The sequence below is a fragment of the Mustelus asterias genome, chromosome 2 (assembly GCF_964213995.1).
Source record: "Mustelus asterias chromosome 2, sMusAst1.hap1.1, whole genome shotgun sequence".
NCBI classification, from domain to species: Eukaryota; Metazoa; Chordata; class Chondrichthyes; order Carcharhiniformes; family Triakidae; genus Mustelus; species Mustelus asterias.
This window is the reverse complement of record NC_135802.1, coordinates 45,993,202-46,017,803: the sequence shown is the minus strand read 5'-3', so window position 1 is coordinate 46,017,803 and position 24,602 is coordinate 45,993,202. Positions and strand designations below refer to the sequence as shown.

At 42.4% G+C, this 24,602-nt stretch overlaps 2 protein-coding genes across 3 annotated transcripts in view; both read right to left on the bottom strand.

Annotated features, from left to right (window-relative positions):
- nebl (nebulette) overlaps nt 1-24,602 on the bottom strand; it is a 261,752-nt gene that overhangs the window by 29,771 nt on the left and 207,379 nt on the right. For both annotated transcript variants that reach the window (XM_078234594.1, XM_078234595.1), the window contains exon 5: nt 4,803-4,977. In XM_078234594.1, coding sequence (XP_078090720.1) covers nt 4,803-4,977 — 175 coding nt within the window. The remainder of the gene's footprint in view (nt 1-4,802; nt 4,978-24,602) is intronic.
- Nucleotides 5,279-24,602, bottom strand: part of LOC144507399 (uncharacterized) — a 65,586-nt gene continuing 46,262 nt past the window's right edge. Inside the window, exons 12-25 of the mRNA XM_078234593.1 lie at nt 21,831-21,935; nt 19,616-19,720; nt 19,416-19,523; nt 18,038-18,148; nt 14,786-14,896; nt 14,519-14,629; nt 14,294-14,404; nt 13,449-13,553; nt 13,151-13,255; nt 10,492-10,596; nt 9,889-9,981; nt 6,157-6,249; nt 5,887-5,979; nt 5,279-5,597 (exon numbers count right to left, since the gene is read on the bottom strand). Coding sequence (XP_078090719.1) covers nt 5,487-5,597; nt 5,887-5,979; nt 6,157-6,249; nt 9,889-9,981; nt 10,492-10,596; nt 13,151-13,255; nt 13,449-13,553; nt 14,294-14,404; nt 14,519-14,629; nt 14,786-14,896; nt 18,038-18,148; nt 19,416-19,523; nt 19,616-19,720; nt 21,831-21,935 — 1,467 coding nt within the window. The 3' untranslated portion in view covers nt 5,279-5,486. The remainder of the gene's footprint in view (nt 5,598-5,886; nt 5,980-6,156; nt 6,250-9,888; nt 9,982-10,491; nt 10,597-13,150; nt 13,256-13,448; nt 13,554-14,293; nt 14,405-14,518; nt 14,630-14,785; nt 14,897-18,037; nt 18,149-19,415; nt 19,524-19,615; nt 19,721-21,830; nt 21,936-24,602) is intronic.

Here is a 24,602-nt window from a genome sequence, read left to right as displayed (position 1 = left end):
GCAGTTTTGTCCTGGATGAGAGTAATTCACCCCGACTCCCCAAAACCTGTTCACCATCTGCAAGGCACAAGTCAGGAATGAGTGAGTCAGAACCAAGCAGAAAACTTCCCAGGAAAATGATGATACTTGAACAAAAAGTCACGATCTTTGAGGGACTGAAAAATGTCACGTTTTCTCGGGAATACTCCAACAACACAAAAAAGCTTGAAACTATCCAGGACAAAGCAGCCCACTTGATTGGTACCCCAACCACCATCTTAAACATTCATTCCCTCCACCACCAGTGCAACTTGACAGCTGTGTACACCATCTACATGATGCACAGCAGCAAGAGTCCTTGAACAATATCTTCTAAACCTGTGACCGCTACCATCTTGAAGGACAAAAGGTAGCAGATGCATGGGGAACACCACCAGCTGCAAGTTCTCCTCCAAACAACATACCATCCTGACTTGGGAATTTTTAAATTCATTTATGGGATGTGGGCTTTGCTGGCAAGGCCAATACGTATTGCTCATCGCTAGTTGCCCTTCAGAAGGTTGTGGTGGGTGACATGCAGTCTTGAACCGCTACATTCCATGTGCTGTAGGTGCACCCATAGTGCTGTTAGGAAGGGGATGCTAGGATTTTGACCCAGTGACAGTGAAGGACAGCAATATATTTCCAAGTCATATAGTGAATGACTTGAGGAAACTCCTGGTGGTGGTGCTCCCAGGTATCCACTGTTCTTGTTCTTCTTGATGGCAGTGGTCCTGTGTTTGGAAGTTGTTGCCAAAGGAACCTTGGTGAGTTGCTGCAGTGCATCTTGTAGATGGTATACATGGCTGCCATTTTTCATCAGTGGTGGAGTGAATGTTTGTGGGTGGGGTAGCAATCAAGCAGGCTGCTTTGTCCTGGCTGTTGTCACGTTTGAGTGTTGTTGGAGCAGCACTCATCAAGGCAAGTGGAGGGTATTCCATTACTCCTGACTTGAGCCTTGTAGATGTGGATAGGCTTTCGGGAGTCAGGTGGTGAGTTACCCGTTGCCAGATTCCTAGCCTCTGACTGCTCTGGTAGCGACAGTATTTAGATGGCTAATCTACCCAAGTTTCTGGTCAATGGTAACCCTCAGGATGTTGATAGTGGGGGATGCAGCAATGGTAATGCTATTAAATGTCATGGGTGATGGTTGGATCCTCTCTTGTTGAAGATGATCACTGCCGGACACTTGTATGGCGCAAATACTACTTATCGGCCCAAGCCTGAACATTGTCCAGGTCTTGCTGCATTTGGACGTGGGCTGCTTCAGTATGAGGAATACAAGGGTGGCACAGTGGTATCGTACTTAGCACTGCTGCATCACGGCGCCAGGGACCCGGGTTCAATTCCAGCCTTGGGTGACTGTTAGGTCATGCTTAACAAATTTGATTAAATTTTTTGAGGAGGTGACTTGGTGTGTAGGCGAGGATAGTCCAGTCGATATAGTTGATATGGATTTCAGCAAAGCCTTTGACAAGGTCCCACACGGGAGACTTGTAAAGAAGATAAATTCACATGGAATACGGAGTAATTTGATGAAGTGAATTCAAAATTGGCTCAATGTAGGAGACAGAGGGTGATGGCAGAAGGCTGCTTTAGTGACTGGAAACCAGTGAAAGTATTCAATGAATGGTAGGACACTAGGAAGTTCTGAGGAATAAAGGGACCTTGGCATGTTTGTCCACAGATCTCTGAAAGCAGAAGGGCACATTAGTAGGGTGGTGAAAAAGGCATATGGGACACTTGCCTTTATCAAACAGGGCATAGGTTACAAAAGCAGGAGATTATGTTGGAGTTGTACAGAACCTTGGTGAGGCCACAGCTAGAGTACTGTGTGCAGTTCTGGTCACCACATTATCGGAAGGATGTGATTGCACTGGAGGGGGTGCAGACGAGATTCATCAGGATGCTGCCTGGGATGGAACATGAAAGTTATGAAGAGAGGTTGGATAGGCTTGGGTTGTTCTCATTGGAGCAGAGAAGACTGAGGGGCGACCATTTGGAGGTGTACAAGATTATGAGAGACATGGATAGAGTGGATAAGGAGCAGCTATTTCCCTTAGTTGAAGGGTCAATCGTGAGGGGACATCATTTAAGGTGAGGTGGTTTGTGGATTCGGCGGGGGGTGGGATGCGAGGAAAAACTTTTGTACCCAGGAGGGTGTTGACGGTCTGGAATGCCCTGCCAGGGAGGGTGGTAGAAGCGGGTTGCCTCACATCCTTTAAAAAGCACTTGGCTGGGCACTCAGCACACCATAACATTCAGGGCTATGGGCTGAGTGCTGGTAGATGGGATTAGGTGGAGTTCAGGTGTTTCTAATGTGTCGGTGCAGACTCAATGGGCCAAAGGGCCTCTTCTGCGCTGTATGATTCTATGACTGTGTGGAGTTTGCATGTTCTCCCCATATCTGCGTGGGTTTCCTCCGAGTGCTCTGCTTTCCTCCCATAGTCTAAAGATGTGCAGGTTAGGTGGATTGGACATGCTAAATTGTCCCTTAGGTTAGGGAGATTAGTGGGGTAAATACGTGGGGCTATGGGGATAGAGCCTGGGTGGGTTGCTCTGTTCGAGAGTTGGTGCAGACTCAATGGGCCAAGTGGCCTCCTTATGCACTGTTGGGGTTCTATAACATTGTGCAGTCAACAGTGAACATCCCCACCTGACCTTATAATGAAAGGAAGGTCAGTGGGCTTAGGACACTTTCCTGTGGAATGCTGCAGTGATGTCCTGGGACTAAGATGATTGGCCTCAAACTACTACAGCCACCTTCCTTTGGGAAAAGGTATGACTCCAACCAATGGAGATTTTCCCCCAATTCCCATTGACTCCAACTTTTCAAGGGTTTCCTGATGCCATCAAATGCTGCCTTGATGTCAAGACCTATTCCAATTATGTTTCTTCATTTGGACAGAGTTGAGAGCTTTTAAATTCTTCCAAATATTATTGCAGGGCTTGTCAGCTTGTTATTAAGTGGCGACTAGGTTAGGAGGGTAAGGGGGGATAGGGAGACAAGGATGTTGAAGGGAGGCGAATGGCACTTAGTGGGGGAGGCTGAGGGAAGCTTGAAATTGATCTGAAGAACGAGGCCGATGCCTTGGAAAATGGGCCCTCTAACTTGACTGCCTCGGCATCTGCAAGACCTTGGAGTCCTTATGCACCAGTTGCCAAAAGCAAGCATGCAGGTACAGCAGGCGGCAAAAAAGGCAAATGGTATGTTGGCCTTCATAGCCAGAGGATTTGAATATAGGGATGTTTTGCTGCAATTATATAGGGCATTGGTGAGGCCACACCTGAAGTATTGCGTGTAGTTTTGGTGCCGTTATCAGAGGAAGGATGTCCTTGCTAAAGAGGGAGTAAAGCGAAGGTTTACCAGGCTGATTCCTGGGATGATGGGTCTGTCATATGAGAGACTAAGTCAGTTAGGATTATATTCACTGGAGTTTAGAAGAATGGGGGGGGGGGGGGGTGGTGGAAATCTCATACTTCTAAAATTCTAACAGGGTTAGACAAGGTAGATTCAGGAAGAATGTTCCCAATGGTGGGGGAGTCCAGAACTAGGGGTCATAGTTTGAGGATAAAGGGTAAACCTTTTAGGACTGAGGTGAGGAGAAATTTCTTCACCCAGAGGGTGGTGAATGTGTGGAATTCACTACCACAGAATATAGTTGAGGCCAAAATGTTGTCTCATTTCAAGAAGAAATTAGATATAGCTCTTGGGGCTAGGGATTAAGGGATATTGGGGGAAAAGGGGGGAACCAGGATATTGAATTCAATGATCAGCCATGATCAAAATGAATGGCGCAGCAGACTCGAAGGGCCGAATGGCCAACTCCTGCTTCTAATTTCTATGTTTTTATCAGCACAACTCCCCCTCTGTCTCAGAGAAAAGTCCAATTCCAGGCCATACTTCCACCATCCAGGAGATAAAAATTCTGTTGGTTGGCATTGTCAGGACATTAAGCAGAACTGCAATGTCAAGAAAATTCTCACCTCCAGCATATTCAGTATAAAATCATGGAACTTATGCTGAACAAGCTTTGGTTAAGCCACAACTAGAGCATCGCATCCAGTTCTAATCACCACATTTCACAAAGGATATGATGATTCTTGCGAGGATCCAGAGGAGATTTACTTGAATGATTCCAAGGATGAGGGATTTTAGCTACAAGGTTGGTTGGAGGACCTGAAGTTGTTTTTCTTGGAGCAGAGGAAATTCAAGAGAAATTTGATAGGCATGTATAAGCTTATCACAGATTTAGATCAGGTAGACAAAAAAAGGTATTACCATCAGATGATGGCAGATGACCTACGGGACACAGATATCGTTTTGGACAAGAGGTACAGGGAGGACGTGAGGAAAATTTATTTTACGGAGCTCGCTGTCCGCAAGCGTGGTGGAAGCGGAGACAATCAACAATTTCAAAAGGAATATGGATGCTACCTTGCAGGAAATAACCCCATAAGGCTATACGGATGGAGAAGGGGAATGTGACTGATTGAATTGCTCTCCATACAACAACATAGACGCAATGGGTAAAGTGGCCTCCTTCTGTACCATTATGACCCTATGATCAATAAGTTTGATGTTTTTAGAAGCAGACCTGACGACAGCTCAAAAAATGGCATGTACAATCTTCATCTACAAAAACAGTAATACTTAGCTCGATCATTCAAGCTTTGAATTATTTTTATGTTGCAATCCATTTTTCACCAATTGAAAATGCAATATATTTTTAATGATATAAATCTTTTTATAAATGCTAATTTTTAAAGAACTATAAAATTACCTCCCATGATGCCAGATCTGCTTTTCTCCATCTCAACCACATGGGGATGCACTCCCTTGTACATTGCATCACTCATAAACTGAGTGTTCTTCCTTGCTCGTTCTGTTACCAGGTCATCTGATACTGAAGTGAAACCCTTGCCTCTTGTCCTTTCAAAGTCTTCATGGTATTTAATCTATCAACAAAACAAATTATAAATTATTAGTTACCTATTTCCAAGTTTGATAAGCCAAATAATTAGTATTCCTCATCAAGGATACCTATCAAAGCATTGACATTATTTGAATTCTATTTTTATACACTCAAAAGCAACCATGCAGTCGCACGTTCTAATATTCAGTCATACACAGCTCCCTAACCAGACATACTGCCATCAAATTGCTTCACACATCAAATCATTCAAACTGTGTGCAGTGGATCAGATATGTGAATGTTACGTGAGCAGTGTTGGTGCTACAGAATAGACACAAGGAGCTAGGTTTCCATTTAATTTTTTTTATTAAGACACATTCTTTTCAATATCATCCATCAAGGAAGGTTTAAAATAGTGATTCATGCCATAGGTGTTCATTTGCCAATGTGGTCTTAGTACACGGTTTTGATTAGCTCGCCGGAGTTCATTACCAACAGTGAGAGACAGCCAGTAATAAAAATGTAAACGCTGTTGTTAGAAAGCCTGCTCCACTATACCATGGAGATATTATTTTGTGTTTCACGGACACGTCTCATTTCTGGAGTGTCTAAAAGCTGAACCGGCCGGCCTTTCATTTTCTTCAGGTCATTACTGTACAGCACCTACAGACAACAAATCAACAATATTGGGGTCACAAAGTGTGAGCATAGCCCCTGCTATATGCTAAATCAAGCAACAATAAATACTTGGATGAGATGAGAATTAAATAAAGGACTGTCAGTATTTAGCTAAAATATTGGATAATAATGAGTAGTTTTATATAGTAGTTTTTATATGTCCTATTTCTAATCACCATTACACTTTATTGATTTGAGGAAGCCAGATATTTCTGAAGGGTGTGGACACATGAACAACACAGCTAGAAACAAAAAAAAAGTTACGAGGACTTGCCGAGCTGACATTTGATTGATTCCTCTTGGCCCGTTCCATCTCAAGGGTAACACTGACAGCAGTGCCTGTGCCAAGCTGGTCTTTATATTTAACCTTGTATACAAATACATAAATGGTTAATTTTCTTCCATTTTCTTAAGACTAGAATAACTAAACATGACAAAAACACAATGACCACAGCTGTCCAAAAGGGTTAAAATAATGCTTTCTTTAGCAATTCTCAGTCGGAAATGTTCCCTTTGAAGAATTAATTTTATTATATAAACAAACCAAGCTGATGTTCTTCTGGTTCTCTTTGATTTGCTTTAAATCAAAAAGATCTGGAACTGCTGTTCCTTGTCCAACTTCTTCTTTGTATTTCACCTAGTCAAAACAGAAAGAATGTAACTGTTCTATTTCAATGAGTGTAAGAATTTGTCATGCTCATTAGTCCTGACTGACTTAGCAATGTCAAACATATAATTAAACTAGTATTGACTGCAGTTTTTCCTAAGGAACATTTAAGCACGTGAAAATAAGTACTGTAATCGTGGATCTTTATAAAACATATATTGTCTTAAAAATCAAAACATAAAATCTTTGGAACACTCAGCAGGAATGGCAACATCTGTGGAGAGAGAAATTGAGTCAGCATTTCATGCCAATGACTTTTCTTCAGAAGTAATTGCCTTGTTGACATGATTCCTTATTTTGCATTGCATTTTCCACACAAGGAGACCTAGCCAAACTGGTATCCAGCAGAAACTAGCAATGGGAATCGGGGGGGAACCTTCATGCTGGTTGGAGTCAAACCTTTGCACAAAGGAAGGTGGTTGTAGGTCAATCATCTCAGCTCCAGGATATCACTGCACGAGTTCCTCAGGGTAGTTTCCTAGGCCCAAACATCTTCAGTTGCTTCATCAATGACCTTCCTTCCATCATAACATCAGATGTGGGGGGACATTCACTCAATGTTCAGTATCATTTGTGATCCCTCAGATACTGAAGCAGTCCATGCCCAAATGTAGCAAGACCTGGACAATATCCAGGCTTGGGATAGCAAGTGGCAAATAACATTCACATCATACAAGTGCCAGACAGTGACCATCTCCAATGAGAAAATTTAACCATTGGCCCTTGACATTCAATGGCATTACCGTCACTGAATCCCCACTATCAACATCCTGGGCGATACAATTGACCAGAAACTCAACTGGACTAGCCATATAAATACTGTGGCTACCAGAGCAGGTCAGAGGCTAGGAATTCTGCGGTGAGTAACCTCCTGACTCCACACAGCCTATCCACCATATCCAAGGCATAAGTCAGGATTGTAATGGAATACTCTGCCCTTGTCTGGATGAATGCAGCTCCAACAATACTCAAGAAGCTTGACACCATCCAGGATGAAGCAGCCCGCTTGATTGTCATCCTTTCCACAAGCATTCACTCCCTCCACCACCGACACACAATAACAGCAGTGTACCATCTATAAGATACACTGCAGGAGCTCACCAGGGCACCTCAGACAGCCATGACCACTACCATCTAGAAGGAAAAGGGCAGCAGATATACCCTCCCAACCGTCTACTATTCTGAATTGGATATATTTCTGTTCCTTCACTGTTGCTGGGTCAAAATCCTGGAACTCACTTCCTAACAATACTGTAGGTGAATCTCTACCACATGGGCTGCAATGGTTCATGAAGATAGCTCACTACCACCTTCTCAGAGGCAATTAGGGATGGGCAATGAATGCTGGCCTAGCCAGTGAAGCCCACATCCCTTGAATGCATAAATAAAACTTTTGAAGCATTAAGCAAGACAGAAACATTTGTACCAAATAAAAGATAGATTAAGAAATCTGATAGTTTCAAAATATATTTAAAATATTTTACATGTCATTTTTATTTTTTTTGTTCAAACAGATCTAACCCTAGTTCTTTAATGTATGTTTACCAAGAGAAGCAACCTTCAACTCAACTTTAGTGTACCCCAACTGTGGAGGGCAATGACTCTTGGTAAATATTCTGCAGGGCTACAAGCAGCTAGGATAGCATTAAGCTGCAGGACTATTAAAAATGTTAATTGGGGACCTATGACCCCACTCCATTCCAGACTACCATCATTAGGCAGGACAGGTGGATGTGTGCCATGCATGTTCTGACTAATATTAGGTGATTGTCCAGCCAAAGGTGGATTTCCAAGTTGAGTTCTTGATTTGTGAAGAGCCTAGAGGTGCAGGAGTGTATATCCAGGAGGTGTGTGTTCCACTAGGCTCCCCATATCCAGTCACATTCACGGCCCCCTCCTCCTCTTCCACAACAAATTTTGCCCACCATCAGCTGCCAACCCAATGCAAATGGAGGCCCAGATCACGAAATGGACCAAGCCTCCCTGCATGGCTGACAGATGGTCTGTTCTGTCAGTCAGCATCCTGAACTCCACACTAATGGAAACTCAACTCTACAAGTGCTGTTGCCATCAATAACAACTGAAATTTATGTATTAGCTGCAAACTGGAACAATTGCATCAAACGTTCAATTTTCCAAATATTTGGAGCATTAGTGGAAAAGCAGAATTGACTATGGTATCAACTTGACAGCCAATTTCCAAATTGTCCTTTTGCGTAGCTGTGCTACCAGTGGAGGAGGTAGATCTTGTCATGGCAAACAACAACAGCTCCCTAGGCACTTATATGCATGGCTACAACCTGGTGTTCAGACAGGAAGCCAGCTGAGGAAGACTGAATGTTTAGACAATCCAAAAGCAAAGCTTATAAAAGTGGAAACTTCCAGCAAGTAACAGTCTGATTATACACTAATAAATAGTCAAAAAATATCCACTGCAGTGCATGAAGAATCCTTGACAAACAATTGGGAATTTACAAGTCTTTTTCATATAAAATAATATTTACCATTTCTGTATTTTTATACAAGTATGTTTTTGCTTTTAATTTTGACTAGTGATAACAAAACTTTTATTATTAGAACATGTTTTAAGAACCTGTCCTACAGTACAGGAGGAATTAATGCTTTCACCATCTCTCATAGGGTAGAATGTGATTGCGCCAATAAGAGTTTAATATTGAACTAGTCAAATCAGCACATTTTAAAAAGTTGGAAAGCACTGAAAGCACTAGCAGAATAGCTTCCACCTGCAGAACATACGCTGCCCACGAATGTAACTCCTAGAAGGCATGAGGCCAGCCGTTATACTTTTGCCTCCTCTCTTCAGCTCAAAATTTCTTTGCACCATCGTTTTCTTCAAATTTAAGCTGGCACTGCAGCAAGGGAAATAGTGCATCTGGGACCCGAGTGAAGGATAGGACAATGCTGTATCCCTTTAAACAATGCGATTTAAGAATTGGGAAAGAAACAGAGGAACAACTGAAATAGGTTGCTAGAGTGGGTGAACTACCCCAACTTGAATCAGGTACAGAAAGAGAAATACCGATAAAGAAAAAATGTATTAAAAGAGAAAAAAGATAGAAAGGAAAGATTTAATTTATTTTGGATTTCTAACAAGTGACAGGATTGAGAGTGAAGAGTTAAAGTTGTTATTTTGATGAAACAGAGAGCTTTGCTTCAACAGTTATCATGTCATTTAAGAAGTATCTCGTCACAACTTGTTGCACTGAGTTTAATGGGTAATCAATGTTAAATTCAACCAGTTCTCAGAAAAAATGGGGAGGTTACAGGTGAGTGAGATGCTGTTTGCGCAAACAGTGGAGCAGCATAAATTGGCTACCAAATTCTGCAGATTCGCCACTCACGGCATATCTCTTAATCTCCTAAATTTCTTGGCCATTTTGCGCATTAATACAATGTGTGTCATTAACATAGTGACATTTTCAGCTTATTTTCATTCATACCATTAAGATGCATTTACATAAATAATCAGAGTTAATATTTAGTTTGAAATTGCCCATATGCAGTTCATTTGTCACATAAGAATAAAGCATAAAAGGAGCATGGGTGAAAGGAAAACTAAGGAAAATTATAAATATTAAACTGACTCACCACACTTATATTCTGCTGATTTTCTTTAACACGTTTCATTTCTGGAGTTTCTTTTACTGCTGTACCAGGACCTACCTCTTCCTTATAAAGCACCTTACGTTTACAAAAATAACAAAAAGAAAAGCTAATTATTAACTGTAAGGTACAATTTAGGCAGTCTCTGCATTCTCCGAGACTTTATGAATGTCTATTAATTGTATGATTAGTGAGCTGAACTTTTGTTGTACATACACTAAACAAACTCTTTGTATTTTCTAAACAGTACTCTAAAACGAAATGCTTTCAGTTTACTCAACACATTTCATTTTACTAGTTATGTTAAGAAAAATATATAGGGCAATGCCTCAGAATATGTAGCATGTTCCATGGCATTAATACATCAGCAGATTGAATTGATATCATAATGCATGACACCAAAACATCTGAGTTTATTCGAACAGCTAAACCCAAAGACGAGTAACTAACTTGGACTCACTGCAGGTTCTACTGTTGTGAATAATGCAACAGCAACACAGTGACAGAGTTCCATTAAAAGCTTTCAGTTTTCCACTCTTTAATGGGAAGTGAGGTGATTGAGAGTACTCTGGAGTAAAAATAACTTACATTGCTAACCCTCCTGCAGTTTTCTTTGGCAAGACGGATTTCCGGCGTTTCATTTACAGCTGTTACCTTGCCTTTAAGCAACTGCAAGTCTGCTGTGTACTTCAGCTATAAACACAAAGCAAAATGGAATAAAGTGGTGAAAGAGATTAGCCATGATTGTACTGAATGGAGCAGGCTGCAAAGCCCAAATAGTCTATTCCTGTTCCTATTTCTTATTTCTTATTCCAGATTAACTGTGGGCTATTAAACATTTTGCAAGAGGCACATCTTGTTGCAATGCTCTGTGGACTCAAACGTGGACTCTATATCCCATAGTAACCCAATACTTTTTTGTCACCAAGATAGAGACCATCTGATCAGCTCCCTCTTGTCTCCCTTCCCCTAGTCCACTGTGCTGAATGTCCTTGAAGGTTCCACTGTGTCCCAACACTGAACTTCATATCTTTCTCTAATTTCTCTCCCAACTCTCCCCATACCCTCTCTGAGCTCATCTTGTCCTATCTTTGAAACCCTCTTTCTATTGCCTAGATCCTATTCCCGCTAAATCGCTGACCATCCAACTTCCCTTCCTGGTTCCTATGTTGGCTGATATTGTTAACAGTTCCCTCTCTTCCAAGTGTAAAATAGAAACAGAAATGCTGGATGAACTGTCTGGCAGCATCTCTGGAGCGAGAAACAGAGTTAATGTTTCAAGTCCATCTGACCCTTTTACAGACCCCTCTCCAAGTACTGTCTCTCTTTTCTTCAAATCCACCATCAGCACTCCTCACCTCAAAACTAAAACCACCCTTGACCACTGCGTCCTTGCAAAGCACTAGCCAATCTTCAACCTCCCTTTCATCTCCGAAGTCCTGGAATGTGCAATCGTTTCCCAATCACCATTTTATCCAGAACTCGGTGTTTGATTCCTCCAATCAAGCTTCAGCCCCTATTATGATTCTGAAATGGCTCTTATCATTTAGATAAGATAAATCTAAGTATGACTGTGACAAAGGTAAACTACCTCGTCCTTCTTGACCTGTCTGTATCTGTTGATAGGTTTGGCCACACCATCCCCTCCAAAGCCTCTACATAGTCGTCCAGTTAGGACTACACTCACCTGGTTCCATTCTTACCTATCTAATCATAGCCAGAAAATCTCATACAATGGTTTCTTTTTCCCATCGTGTAATGTTACTTCTTTTGCCTCTATCTATCCTATTTTAGCCAGGCCAAAACCCCCCCATGTCCAACCCAGCCCACCCCCCTCTCCCTCCCATGGCCTGCCCGATCCACTCTCCCCTCCCCATGTCCAACCCCGACATCATCCCCCTCCCTCTCAACCCCACCGATCCCTAATGCAGGGTGTGCAGCGGGTCCCCCCCCAACCACCAATCAGCATTGTCCCCCCCCCCCCCCACCCCAGTAGACCCCACCTCCAGTAGGCCCACCCGTGGCCCCACCCGGTGCCCAGTGGGCAGTGCCTGGATGCCAGGCCAGCACTACCCAAGGGGCACCCCCAGGTCCCCAACCTCCCAGGGGGGCCTCAATGGCCTTTGTCCCCAGCAGCAGGGTGACAACACCTCGTGCCCCTTTATGGGGATCAGCTTCAATCCATGCTGGTGGGATCCTCTCCCTACGGGGCAGGGAGGAGGGTTAAACATTTACTCATGAGTGAGCCCGGAGGGTCCCGTCCTGGGCTCGCTAATGATATGGAAATTTATATTTTCATATCGTAATCAGCCTCACACTGATTTCTGGTGTGAGGTTGATTACATTTTTAAAAACCCGGAAAAGTCACGATTAGCTGAACGCCGGTTGCGGATCCCATTACAGGCCTCCCGCTGATATCGCCCAGTCCGCTGTGTAGTAGCACAGCAGAGCGGGAGAATCATGCCCACTTTTGTGCCAGTGGGAAGAGCAAGTAATAGTCAAGTTGATTAGACCAGGCGGCTCCTCAAAGTGGAAATAAGTTTCAAGTGGCCATATCGAAACAGGTAGGACCAGTGCTATACCAATGGGTAGCACAGTGGCTAGCACTGCTGCCTCACAGCTCCAGAGACCAGGGTTCAATTCCAGCCTCGATCACTGTCTGTGTGGAGTTTGCACGTTCTCCCCGTGTCTGTGTGGGTTTCCTCAGGGGGCTCCAGTTTCCCCTCAGTCCAAAGATGTGCAGGCAAGGTTGATTGGCTATGCTAAATTGCCCCTTAGTGTCGGGGGGATGTAGTAAGGTAAATATGTGGGGTCACGGGGATAGGGTCTGGGTGGGATTGTTGACAGTCCAGGCTCAATGGGCCAAATGGCACTGTAGGGATTCTATTCTATAATGTTCATTGGACCCACTGATTAAATTTAAGTTGTGCTAAACAAGTTACTTAAGTTGTGCACATGCACAAATTGTGGGTCACCAAGGAAAATTTTCAATGTTGCAGGCTGTTTCAGACAGGTCCCTTAACAAGCTCCTTAAGGGGCAGCTAATTAAAAATTTTACACTTCTTGAATAAGGGACCATGATCTGCAAAGGGCCACTCCAGCACCAGCTCTCAACATCATGGCCCTTTGAAAATCACAGCCATGGCGTATCAGTTAGTCCAGTACCCATTTAGTGCCTCTTTTCATCAAAATGACTCCAAACATTTTGACATGCATTTAAAAAAGTAAAATCATCATGCACACTCACCATGCTAACATTTTTTTGGTTTTCCTTCGCTCTCTCTATTTCTGGAGAATCTGCAATCGTAGTGCACATACTTAACATCTTTTCTGCTTCACCTTTGTACTTTCTCTGTGGGATAATCAGATTCTGATTATAGGTTAACTCTCAGCATCTGATCAAAGATACACACCTGAATCATCATAACTTATCTGTACAGATTGTCAAGGATTGTACAATTTTCCACTTTTAATTCAGTTTTCCTTTAATAAAATATTGTCTATTCCTCATCTAATCAACAGAATTCTTACTAGTCGTTACCTACCTGACTATAAATGTCCTTTACGTGTGCAGCATGCATCATTTCTGGTGTGTCCGTAACAGTTCCATACTTACTTTGTCCCAAGTCAGATGCCTGCTTATATATCACCTATAATAAAATACAGTTGTAGTTGAGCAAACTAATGTGCAAAATCCATGATCAAAGAACAACCCGAAGCCACTCACCCACCGAATGGCAGGTCCCCCATCTCCCATTCTCACCATGCCACCACCCACCCCTCCCCTTTCCAGCACTTTCTTCCATCCTGGTTCTGGACTTTGAACTGCTTGGAATCCCTGCAGTGGCATGACTGGTGACATGACTGGAAACAACTTTTAGTCGCAGCACTCCTGGGCTGGAGGCCCTTGGTGTTGTGACAGGACTTCCTCCCAAGTGAGGAGTGGAGTCTCTCCCCCAGTTAATTAACACGTGTTGAAGAACTGAGGAGCAGCTGACATTAGTGGGGCACCTTCCTGGCACCCACTAATTTCAACCCATGCAGTTTGTTGTAAAGCAGCCATGATCTCATTGAATGGCAGAATAGGCTCAGGGCCTAAATGGGCCTATGAAATATGTACTTCTCATTTTGCGCACACTTCCAAAATACACCAAGTGTTGTCATTGTTATTAATATTTCATAGCTATAAGATTATGAACTCTCATCAGCATCAATCTACCTTTAGTTTGAACACACGTTTAGAAGAGAATTAAATCAGTATTTATCACTTTCAGTTTCAAAAATGTCACAACAAAATATTATATAAAATAAAGAATCAGAACTATTAGTGTAAAGAAATTGGTATTGATTAAAAAATAAAGGACTGAATAGTCTGTAATCAATAGTTTACCTGACTGACAATTTTGGATGCTTTCTTGGCACGTTTGATGTCAAGAGTATCAGAACTCAGTTCCATCCCTTTGCCTTTGATTTGGACTTCAAGATCCTTTCTATATTCTTTCTGAATCAATGAAAATTAATATCTGGTATTTATAACATTTTTTATAATCTTTAAACATAATGAGATGAAACTTTGCAAACAATATGTTGAATGATTATGATCAAGTGAATTTACCTCATTTAATATCTGGGATGCATTTTTTATTCTAATCATTTCTGGTGTATCTTCCAACAGCGTTAGCCCTTTTCCCTTTATCCCTTCTTCCCAATCCTTTCTATATTCTTTCTATAAAAAAAGATAGGCAGTTTGTTTAAGCCATCTTTTTAAAAGTCAAATTGGTGCAACATGATAACTATTAAACTATTTATTCAATTCTGTTACCAAGAGGGTGGTTCATTCAGGGAGATATTTTGAATTCAACTGAATCGTTTCAAAATTTACCTCATCCAATATCTGGGATGCATGTTTGACCCGAAGCATGTCAGGTGTATCTTCTACTAAAGTTGTTCCTTTTCCTTTTATGTTTTCTTCCCAGTCTTTTCTGTATTCTTTCTGAAAAGATTATCGAGTGAGTTTAACCCATCTTTCATATTTATTTTAGGATGTTGCATTTGAACTAAATTGCTTGAACTCTCCCAAGAATAAGTTCCATTTTCAGCCACGCTTTTTAACCAAATCAACCGACTGATCTAAAATGTTGTAAATCAAAGCATATTAGGATCCATTGAAATTTCAGTCCCTTCCTGAAGTCCCGAGTCATCAGCAATAAGGCAAAATAAATGAGGCAATACTAGTATCATCAGTGGCAGTATGCACAGAAGGTACTGGCCCATGAAGGTATCATTTCCAACAGCAATATAGGTGTTTATTTTCAGATGTAGAGGAAACCGTGCTGTTGACTATGGCAGGCAGAGTGCCTAACTTTGGGTTCTTGTAACAGGTCTACAAGTCATCTTCCCCAGTTTCTCGGGAAGGTAGAAGTCCAGGAAAACTAACTCATAGTGATTTCCAAATATCAATGCGAATATACCTATATCTTAGTCAGATGTGATGCAATTAAATTGAAGCAATTCTATACATACTGGAGGCTGCAGCATCTTTTGGAACTGATGTGCAGCACGGGAATGTAGCATCATGCTGTATACCCTGTCAAAAATTCAGTTTAAAAACCAAAGCGAGAAAATTCTACAACCATTCCATATACTTTTTTTTTAAAGGATGAAACCTAATTTGTTTTTCTCCTTCACAATATACTGTGTACACGTTTGCAAGCTTTTACTGTCATCCTGTAATGGCTGGGAAATGAGGCAGACTTGCAGATAAACATATTAGAGGCCACCTCAGCTTATGAGGAATGTACAATAGTTCTAAAGAAAACTCTAAAAAAGTACAACTTACCCTGATTAAGAATTTCATGCAAGAGAAATTAGTGGAGGTTAAGCTAATAAAACACTGGATTTGTTCCAGCGGATCAGCTTACATCTGAACCACCTTACACAGTAATAATGAAGACCACAAGCCAGTTAGAAACAAAGAATAGAATCATAGAATCCCTACAGTGCAGAGAGAGGCCATCTGGCAAATCCATCCTGCCCGAACTCTCCGAAACAGCATCCCACCCAAGCCTGCACCCCCAGCCCTATCCCTGTAACCCTGCACATTTACCATGGCTAATCCACATCCTAACAATAATAATAATGGTTTTAAGGCTATTTTGTCCAGGATGCCGGTGTTCAATAATGTAATGGGATAAAATGTATCAAAATGCTCTTATCTTTAACATATGAACATAAGAAATAGGAGGAGTAGGCCATTGGGCTCCTTGAGCCCATTCCACCATTCATTAAGATCATTATCAATCTGATTGTGGCCTTAATGCCACTTTGCTGTCTGCTTCCCCCATAACCCTTGACACCCTTGAAGATCAAAAATCTGTGACTCAGCGTTGAATATCTTTAATGACACAGCCTCCACTGCTCGCTAGGAAAGAGAATTCCAAACACTAACAACTCCAAGATGATGATGATGGGGCGGCACGGTGGCACAGTGGTTAGCACTGCTGCTTTACAGCGCTAGGGACCCGGGTTCAATTCCCAGCTTGGGTCACTGTGTGGAGCTTGCATGTTCTCCCGTGTCTGTGTGGGTTTCCTCCAGGTGTTCCAGTTTCCTCCCACATTCTGAAAGACGTGCTGGTTAGATGCACTGATCCGAACAGGCACTGGACTGTGGCGACTAGGGGAATTTCACAGTAGCTTCATTGCAATGTTAATGTATACCTTACTTGTGACTAATAAATGAATCAACTTCAACAATCAAGTTCTTCCGAATCTCCATCTTAAATGAGAGGTTACTTATTCTTTTAAACTGGACCCCCTAGATCTAAGTTCTCACAGGAGAGGAAACTTCCTTCCAGCATCCATCCTGTCAAGCCCCTTAAGAATCTTACTATGTTTCAATAAGATTACATTGCATTCTTCCAAACTCCAGTGAGCACAGACCCAAGCTGCTCGACCTTGCCTCACAAGACAAACTCCCTCATCCCACGAATGAGCAGAGCAAACGTTCTCTCAACTGCTTCCAATGCAAGTCCCTCCTTAAGTAAGATGACCAAAACTACTTGAGATGTGATCTCATCAATTCCCTGTTCAGTTGCAACAAGACTTCCCTACTTTCATATTCCATCCCCTTTGCAATAAAGGCCAACATTCTGTTTGCCTTCCTATTTACTTGCTGTAGCTGCTCGCTGGTTTACATGTACAAAGGCACTGCATTCTATAGTCTCTCCATTTGAAGAATATTCTGCTTTTCTATTCTTTCAGCCAAGGCGGACGGTCTCATATTTTCCACATTACACTCCATCTGCCAAAATTTTGCCTGTTCACTTAACCTATCTATACCACATTCACATTACCTATCTATACCACATTCACATTCCACTCCTGATGGTGCTGCTGGGGGACTGTCCCACAACTCCTGAGGGTAGCTGTTCATTCTTTAAAGGGCCTGGGGCCCTAACGGTTAGTTACTGACAGCCAAGAAATGCAGCAGGGGTGCCACAAGCGCCTGGGACAGTGTTGCCCATCTTTTGAACCTGTTATCAAGATCCCCCACTGTGCCGACAAAATTCCGGCCATAATTTCCAAACCCATTATGAAGGCAGAATACCTATGGTTTGTTACTTAATTTTTTTTCTTAGCTATACCATTTTCCTTTAAAGTTACATTTTGTTTTGAAGATTAATTCAACCCTCAAAGTGTATGACATGTATTCGAGGTAAATCCTAGACTTCCTTTTGGAGAAGCCAATTTCTGATCCTGGACCCAAGCTTGGCTATACCAGTTTTTTTTTTCCAGGCCACTAATGCCTCACGTAGTGAGGGTAGAGGAAAAATACAGCAGAGAGAACATAGCATCACTCAAAGTGCAACTCCTGCAGCCAACAAGGAAAAAACAGAATCAAGCACGTTTCTAACAAATTGTCAAGTTAGCTCTGTTTATTAAAGACAGCGAAACAAGAAGTGTTTCAAAGCAATAAGGCAATTTTTTCAATAACTGTATGTATTTCTGACCAAAACTTTTTGATGTAACTACTTTCAATAGTTACAGGTTTTCATACAGATCAATACTGTACTCTTCATCCATAGATGGGAATCACACCTTGAATTGTATGCACCATAATACAAAAGTGAGTTACCTCATTGAGGAGGCTGGTGGCATGTTTGGCATGCAAGTAACCTGGGGTCATATCAAGATCCACTGACACACTCCCTTTGATCCATTCATCAAAATCTTTTCTGTACTCTCTCTGTTGGTTGGTACAAGATCACATATGTCAGAATTTTCACATTCATTAGGCATGATTCATGTTAAAGAAAAGTAATACTTTTATTTTGTGAGCAGATAAATATTTGGCAATGATATAATGATTTGAGATAATATAATATTTGAGATTTATAGCAGCACAGAAATTTCCAATACAGAGGAGGCCATTTGACCTATCGTGTTTATGCAGACTGTTTGAAAGAGCAATCATTCTTTGCTCCCTCACCTACTTTCCTGTAAGTTTGTCATCCTCAAATATCTGCCCAACTCTTAGAATTATTTATGGAATCAGCATGCATCACCTTTTCAAATAGAACATTCCAGGTCCCAACAACGCTCAGTGGAAAAACACTTCATCTCCCTCTCTTTCGCTAATGATTTTGAATTTACGACTCATGGTTATTGGCACACAAACCAGAAGGAATAACTTTCCTTTATCTATTTCTCATTCTCTTGAGGACCTCTACTTAGGCTCAGTGGTTAGCACTGCTGCCTTACAGCGTCAGAGGACCAAGGCTCGATTCCCGGCTTGGGTCACTGTCCGTCTGCATGGGTTTCCTCCCAGTGCTCCAATTTCCTCCCACAGTCCGAAAGATGTGCTGGTTAGGTGCATTGGCCATACTAAATTCACCCTCAGTGTACCCAAACAGGCACCAGAATGTGGTGACTAGGGGATTTTCACAGTAACTTCACTGCAGTGTTAATGTAAGCCTACATGTGACACTAATAATAAAAAAACTCTTGGTGTTCTCTGTCCTGAGAACAGCACTAACTTTTCCAACCAGTCCACATAACTGAAGTCCTTCCCCCCAAGTAACATCTTATAATGCCAAAGTTTATAGCCGAGAATGTTTAGCTTTATTAACGCATACTGCTCAGTGAGATTATCTTAATGATTAAAAAAGTTACGATGTGGAGATGCCAGCGTTGAACTGGGGTGGGCACAGTCAGAAGTCTCACAACACAGGTTAAAGTCCAACAGGTGTATTTGGTAGCACGAGCTTTCGGAGCACTGCTCCTTCATCACCTAATGAAAAAGCAGTGCTCCGAAAGTTTTTGCTACCAAATAAACCTGTTGGACTTTAACCTGGTGTTGCGAGACTTCTTACTGTAGAAAAGTTACAACACAGAAGGCGGCCATTCAGTTCACCACCTGTTCATGGCGAGGCCTTGTTTCATTATAGGTACAAAAGCATAAATGGTATTTCAAAAAAAGTATAAAACAAGTAATCAAAAATCCATTTCTTTACCTCACTCTGGATGTGTTGTGCCTGTTTTGCTACTTCATAACTTGGAGTCTCGGTAAATTCCAGCATTGATTTCCCTTTATTCTTCTCATATTCCTCTCTGTATTTGATCTGCAATATGCAAGAAAATCCAGGAGAAATGTCTGACAGGAAAATAACATTTTCTGGATTTTTGATTCACTTGAATATATAACTTATAATACCTGACTCTGGATTATCGCATTCTCCTTATGAAGAAGCTGTTCTGAAGTATCTAGTGCCAAATGGTAACGACCTTTGCTTTTTTCAAACTCCTTCTTGTACTCGTGCTTCAAACAAAATCACAAAAATGTCAAATCTAGCTATATTTACTACAATTTGTAGGTTAATTTACAACATACTGAAGTCAAAAACATTCAGGGAATGATTCTCCGACCTTATCAGATGGCTGGTGGGAATCCAGGTGTCAGCCAATAATCAGGGTTTCCAATGGGCTCGAGGGCTCTCGGGATTCACCCGACCTGCCCCGCTGGAGCTGATTGGGTTCCTGCCCAGAGAGGGCAGCAACCCAATAATTATGCAAACCTGCTAATTTGAATGTCATTAGCAGGTTTGACAGGTCATTCATCAGCATCCCAACATTCATCTGGCCCGCCAGTGGGAACAGCACCGGGTGGGCTTTACATGGGCTACCCACAAGCAGGGACACAGCATGCTGAACCCTGAGGGTCCAAGAGACCAACCCCTCAGAAAAGAGGGGCATCCTCCCCCTCCACCACTCAAATTGCAAGCCACTGCCCACCGCCCCCCTCCCCACTCCCAACCCCCCACATACCACGCAGGCATGAGGGTGATCCCCACCCTCAGCCCCCCATTCCACCCCCCCCCATTCCACACACCCCCCCCCCCCCCCCCCCCCCAGACCTCCCCACTCAGGAGTGATCTTCAGGACTTCCAGGGAGAGTGGTGAGGTCAACCCCTTGCCCCAGCCTGTGTCCATCCAACATCTAGGACCCTGATTGTTTTTTAAGCTTATTTATTAGTGTCACAAGCAGGCTTGCATTAACACTGCAATGAAGTTACTCTGAAAGGGACCCTTCCTCTGCAGCCTGACAGCAGCAGCAAAGGGGCAAATGACCACTGGACTGAATTCCTCGAGGTCCTTGGGGCCCAAGGCACCAGGCCAGGGTGTCAGTACCAGGGGGCTGTGCACTGTTCGCACTGCCAAGGTGTGTGGTCTGAAAGTTGGCTGAGTAGGAGGTGTGAGGGAGATAGGGGCCTGAGTGGGTTTTGGGGGAGAGGGGGGCTGACTTGTTATTTATGGGTGGGGGAGGGGGAAGGCTGCCCCCTCATTGGTGAGCGTTTGATGATGCTCCCCTGGTCAGTGAGGGAGCAGTCCTATCTCTGGAGCACTGAAATTGAGCCACCCTTTAAAAATGGTCTTGGAATGACAGGGCTGGCCAGTGGGTTGCTCAAAATGAGTTTATTAGCATATTGCAATTTGGTGAATCCCACCTGAAAGACGCTGCGAGCCCCAGTGAGAACGCTCCTGTTTTCCCTCTGGCATGGGCACTAAGCCTCAAAACGGGAGAATCAGGCCCTTAGTGCTAGCAGCTGCCACTAAATTAGTTCTGTTAACAGTTTCTCTTCTTTCAAAAAATATCTAAAATACTTTACATAGAAGAGCCCCAATCTAGCAGATGGCTGCAATCAGTGGTTTGATGCCCAGAGGCTTCTACATGCTGGACTGGCAGTCTCAGCCACGACATCATGGGCAAGCGAAAGAAGTGGACAAACATTTCCATTGGGGATAAAGAAAAAAAATGGAGGACTGCAAAATAAACCAGGAGACCGAAGTTAACTCTTACCGCACCTCACAGTGCGCAGTTTCAGGGTTACATTGACAGATCATGAAGGGGCTGGTTACTCCTCCTCTCCACAGAGAGAGTGCACAATGTGGAAAAGTTCAGCAGAGTGTTAATTTAGGAAATTGTATTTGCAGATTTTGCCAGCTGCAGGATAGTTACTAGGCAAATCTGTTGTTCTGCTTTGCAAATGCAAGAGCCTTCAAATGATAATGTTGTCAACTATGATCAAATTCATACATAGTATGAGTAGTCCTCTGGCCAATTGTAACTCATGGACACAAAGAATACGTGTCTGGGATTTTGATAAAATTTCTAATATCGTGTTTCAGAGCTAACTTTGAGACCGTCATTCCAACTTGAAAGAGAGATGCAGGTTTTGGAGAACAGAATATTTCTGCATCCAATGCTAGTTGGACTTGCATGTCTACTTTGCTCTCTAAAGTGCATAAACGGCATGTTACAAATGTTTCATTGTTCTTTCTTTGACTTGTCTACCACATGTTTTCCACCATCTGAGTACATAACTAGACCTGATTTTCAACAAATATAAGAATTGCAAAACAGAACTCACATTACTTTGCAACTTGCTGGCTGCCAGTACATGCTCGAGGTGCAACAAATTGGGCAAATCTGATGCAGGCTGATCCATTTTACGACGATCAGTCTTGTATTTCACCTGAAAAAGAGGCACAGCTCAAACACAAAGAGGAAACTTTGGATCTGGTTTCTTTACAGATGCTGTCTGTCACAGAAATAAATGCAATAATAAAGTTGAACCCTTTAAATTAAAAGATAAAGAGTAAAATATTGCAGATGATGGACACTGAAATCAAACAGAACATCCTGGGAACACCTTCAACAGGTCAGTCAGTATCGATAGGAAGGGAAAAGTATCAGTCCTTCAGGTTGATGACTGTAGTAAAAGGGTCTGGCACATATAGCGTTGATGTGGAGATGCCGGCGTTGGACTGGGGTAAACACAGTAAGAAGTCTCACAACACCAGGTTAAAGTCCAACAGGTTTATTTGGTAGCAAAAGCCACAAGCTTTCAGAGCACTGCCCCTTCATCAGGTGTGTGGGAGTTGTGTTCACAAATAGGGCATATATAGACACAAACTCAATTTACAAAATAATGATCATGTATATAATGATCATTATAATATATATGTATATATATATATATATATAATACATATATTGATCATACATATAGCGTTAACATGGGACTGAGTACAGTATCACATGCATAGTGATGTAAAAGAACACATGATTCACCTTCTAGGAGTCAGTCTAGTGTTGGACAGAGCTGTGCGCGCAAGCAAGCATGGAGGCAGCTCCTAACTTGAACCCTTTACCGTATATTTGTACATAGTTCCTGTAGCTCATAGATACATACAGTTAACCTAACCAAGACTCCAAAGACTTCATTAAGACCTACCAAATGGCATTCAACACCCTACAACAATGACCTTTTATCTGATGAAAGGTCTTCAATTAAAAATGTGCTGGAAGGATAATGCTGATGCATTGCATCACGAGAGTGAAAAGTTCAGTTACCTTTTCACATGGTGATGCTTCACCATATCTAACAATTTGTTAATTTATTAAAATAATATATTTACAAAAAAATATTTTTAAAATATATATATTTATTATAATGATTATATACATGATCATTATTTTTGTAAATTGAGTCTGTGTCTATATATGCCCTGTTTGTGAACACAACTCAGGAATCAGTGCTGGGCCCACTGTTATTTGTCATTTATATTAATGATTTGGATGAGACTATAGGGGGCATGGTTAGTAAGTTTGCAGATGACACCAAGATTGGTGGCATGGTGGAGTGAGGAAGGTTATCTCCAATTGCAGCGGGATCTTGATCAATTGGGCCAGTGGGCTGATGAGTGGCAGATGGAGTTTAATTTAGATAAGTGTGAGGTGATGCATTTTGGTAGATTGAACCAGGGCAGGACTTACTCAGTTAGTGGTAGGGCGTTGGGGAGTGTTACAGAACAGAGATCTAGGGGTACAGGTTCATAGCTCCTTGAAAGTGGAGTCACAGGTGGACAGAGTGGTGAAGAAGGCATTCGGCATGCTTGGTTTTATCAGTCAGAACATTGAATACAAGAGTTGGGACGTCTTGTTAAAGTTGTACAAGACATCGGTAAGGCCACACTTGGAATACTGTGTGCAATTCTGGTCACCCTATTATAGAAAGGATATTATTAAACTAGAAAGAGTGCAGAAAAGATTTACTAGGATGCTACCAGGACTTGATGGATTGAGTTATAAGGAGAGGCTGAATAGACAGGGACTTTTTTCTCTGGAGCGTAGGAGGCTGAGGGGTGACCTTATAGAGGTCTATAAAATAATGAGGGGCATAGACAAGGGTAGATAGTCAATATCTTTTCCCAAAGGTAGGGGAGTCGAAAACTAGAGGGCATAGGTTTAAGGTGAGAGGGGAGAGATACAAGAGTGTCCAGAGGGGCAATTTTTTCACAGAGGATGGTGAGTGTCTGGAACAAGCTGCCAGAGGTAGTAGTGGAGGCAAGTACAATTTTATCTTTTAAAAAGCATTTAGATAGTTACATGGGTACGATGGGCATGGAGGGATATGGGCCAAATGCGGGTCATTGGATTAGCTTAGGGGTTTAAAAAAAAATAAGGGCGGCAGGGACAAGTTGGGCCAAAGGGCCTGTTTCCATGCTGTAAACCTCTATGACTCTATAACTCCCACTCACCTGATGAAGGGGCAGTGCTCCGAAAGCTTGTGGCTTTTGCTACCAAATAAACCTGTTGGACTTTAACCTGGTGTTGTGAGACTTCTTACTGTGTTTACCCCAGTCCAACGCCGGCATCTCCACATCAGCCAGGCGTTCGATAAGGTCCCCCTTGCAAGACTTCTTGAGAAAGTGAGAGGGCATGGGATCCAAGGGGCTGTTGCCTTGTGGATTCAGAACTGGCTTGCCTGCAGAAGGCAGAGAGTGGTTGTAGACGGGTCTTTTTCTGAATGGAGGTCGGTCACCAGTGGCGTGCCCCTGGGATCTGTTCTGGGACCCCTGCTGTTTGTCATTTTCATAAATGACCTGGATGAGGAAGTGGAGGGATGGGTTGGTAAGTTTGCCGACGACACGAAGGTTGGTGGTGTTGTCAATAGTTTGGAGGGATGTCAGAAGCTGCAGTGTGACATAGATAGGATGCAAGACTGGGCGGAGAAGTGGCAGATGGACTTCAACCTGGATAAATGTGTAGTGGTCCATTTTGGTAGGTCAAATGGGATGAAGGAGTATAATATCAAGGGTAAGCTTCTTAGAAGTGTAGAGGATCAGAAGGACCTTGG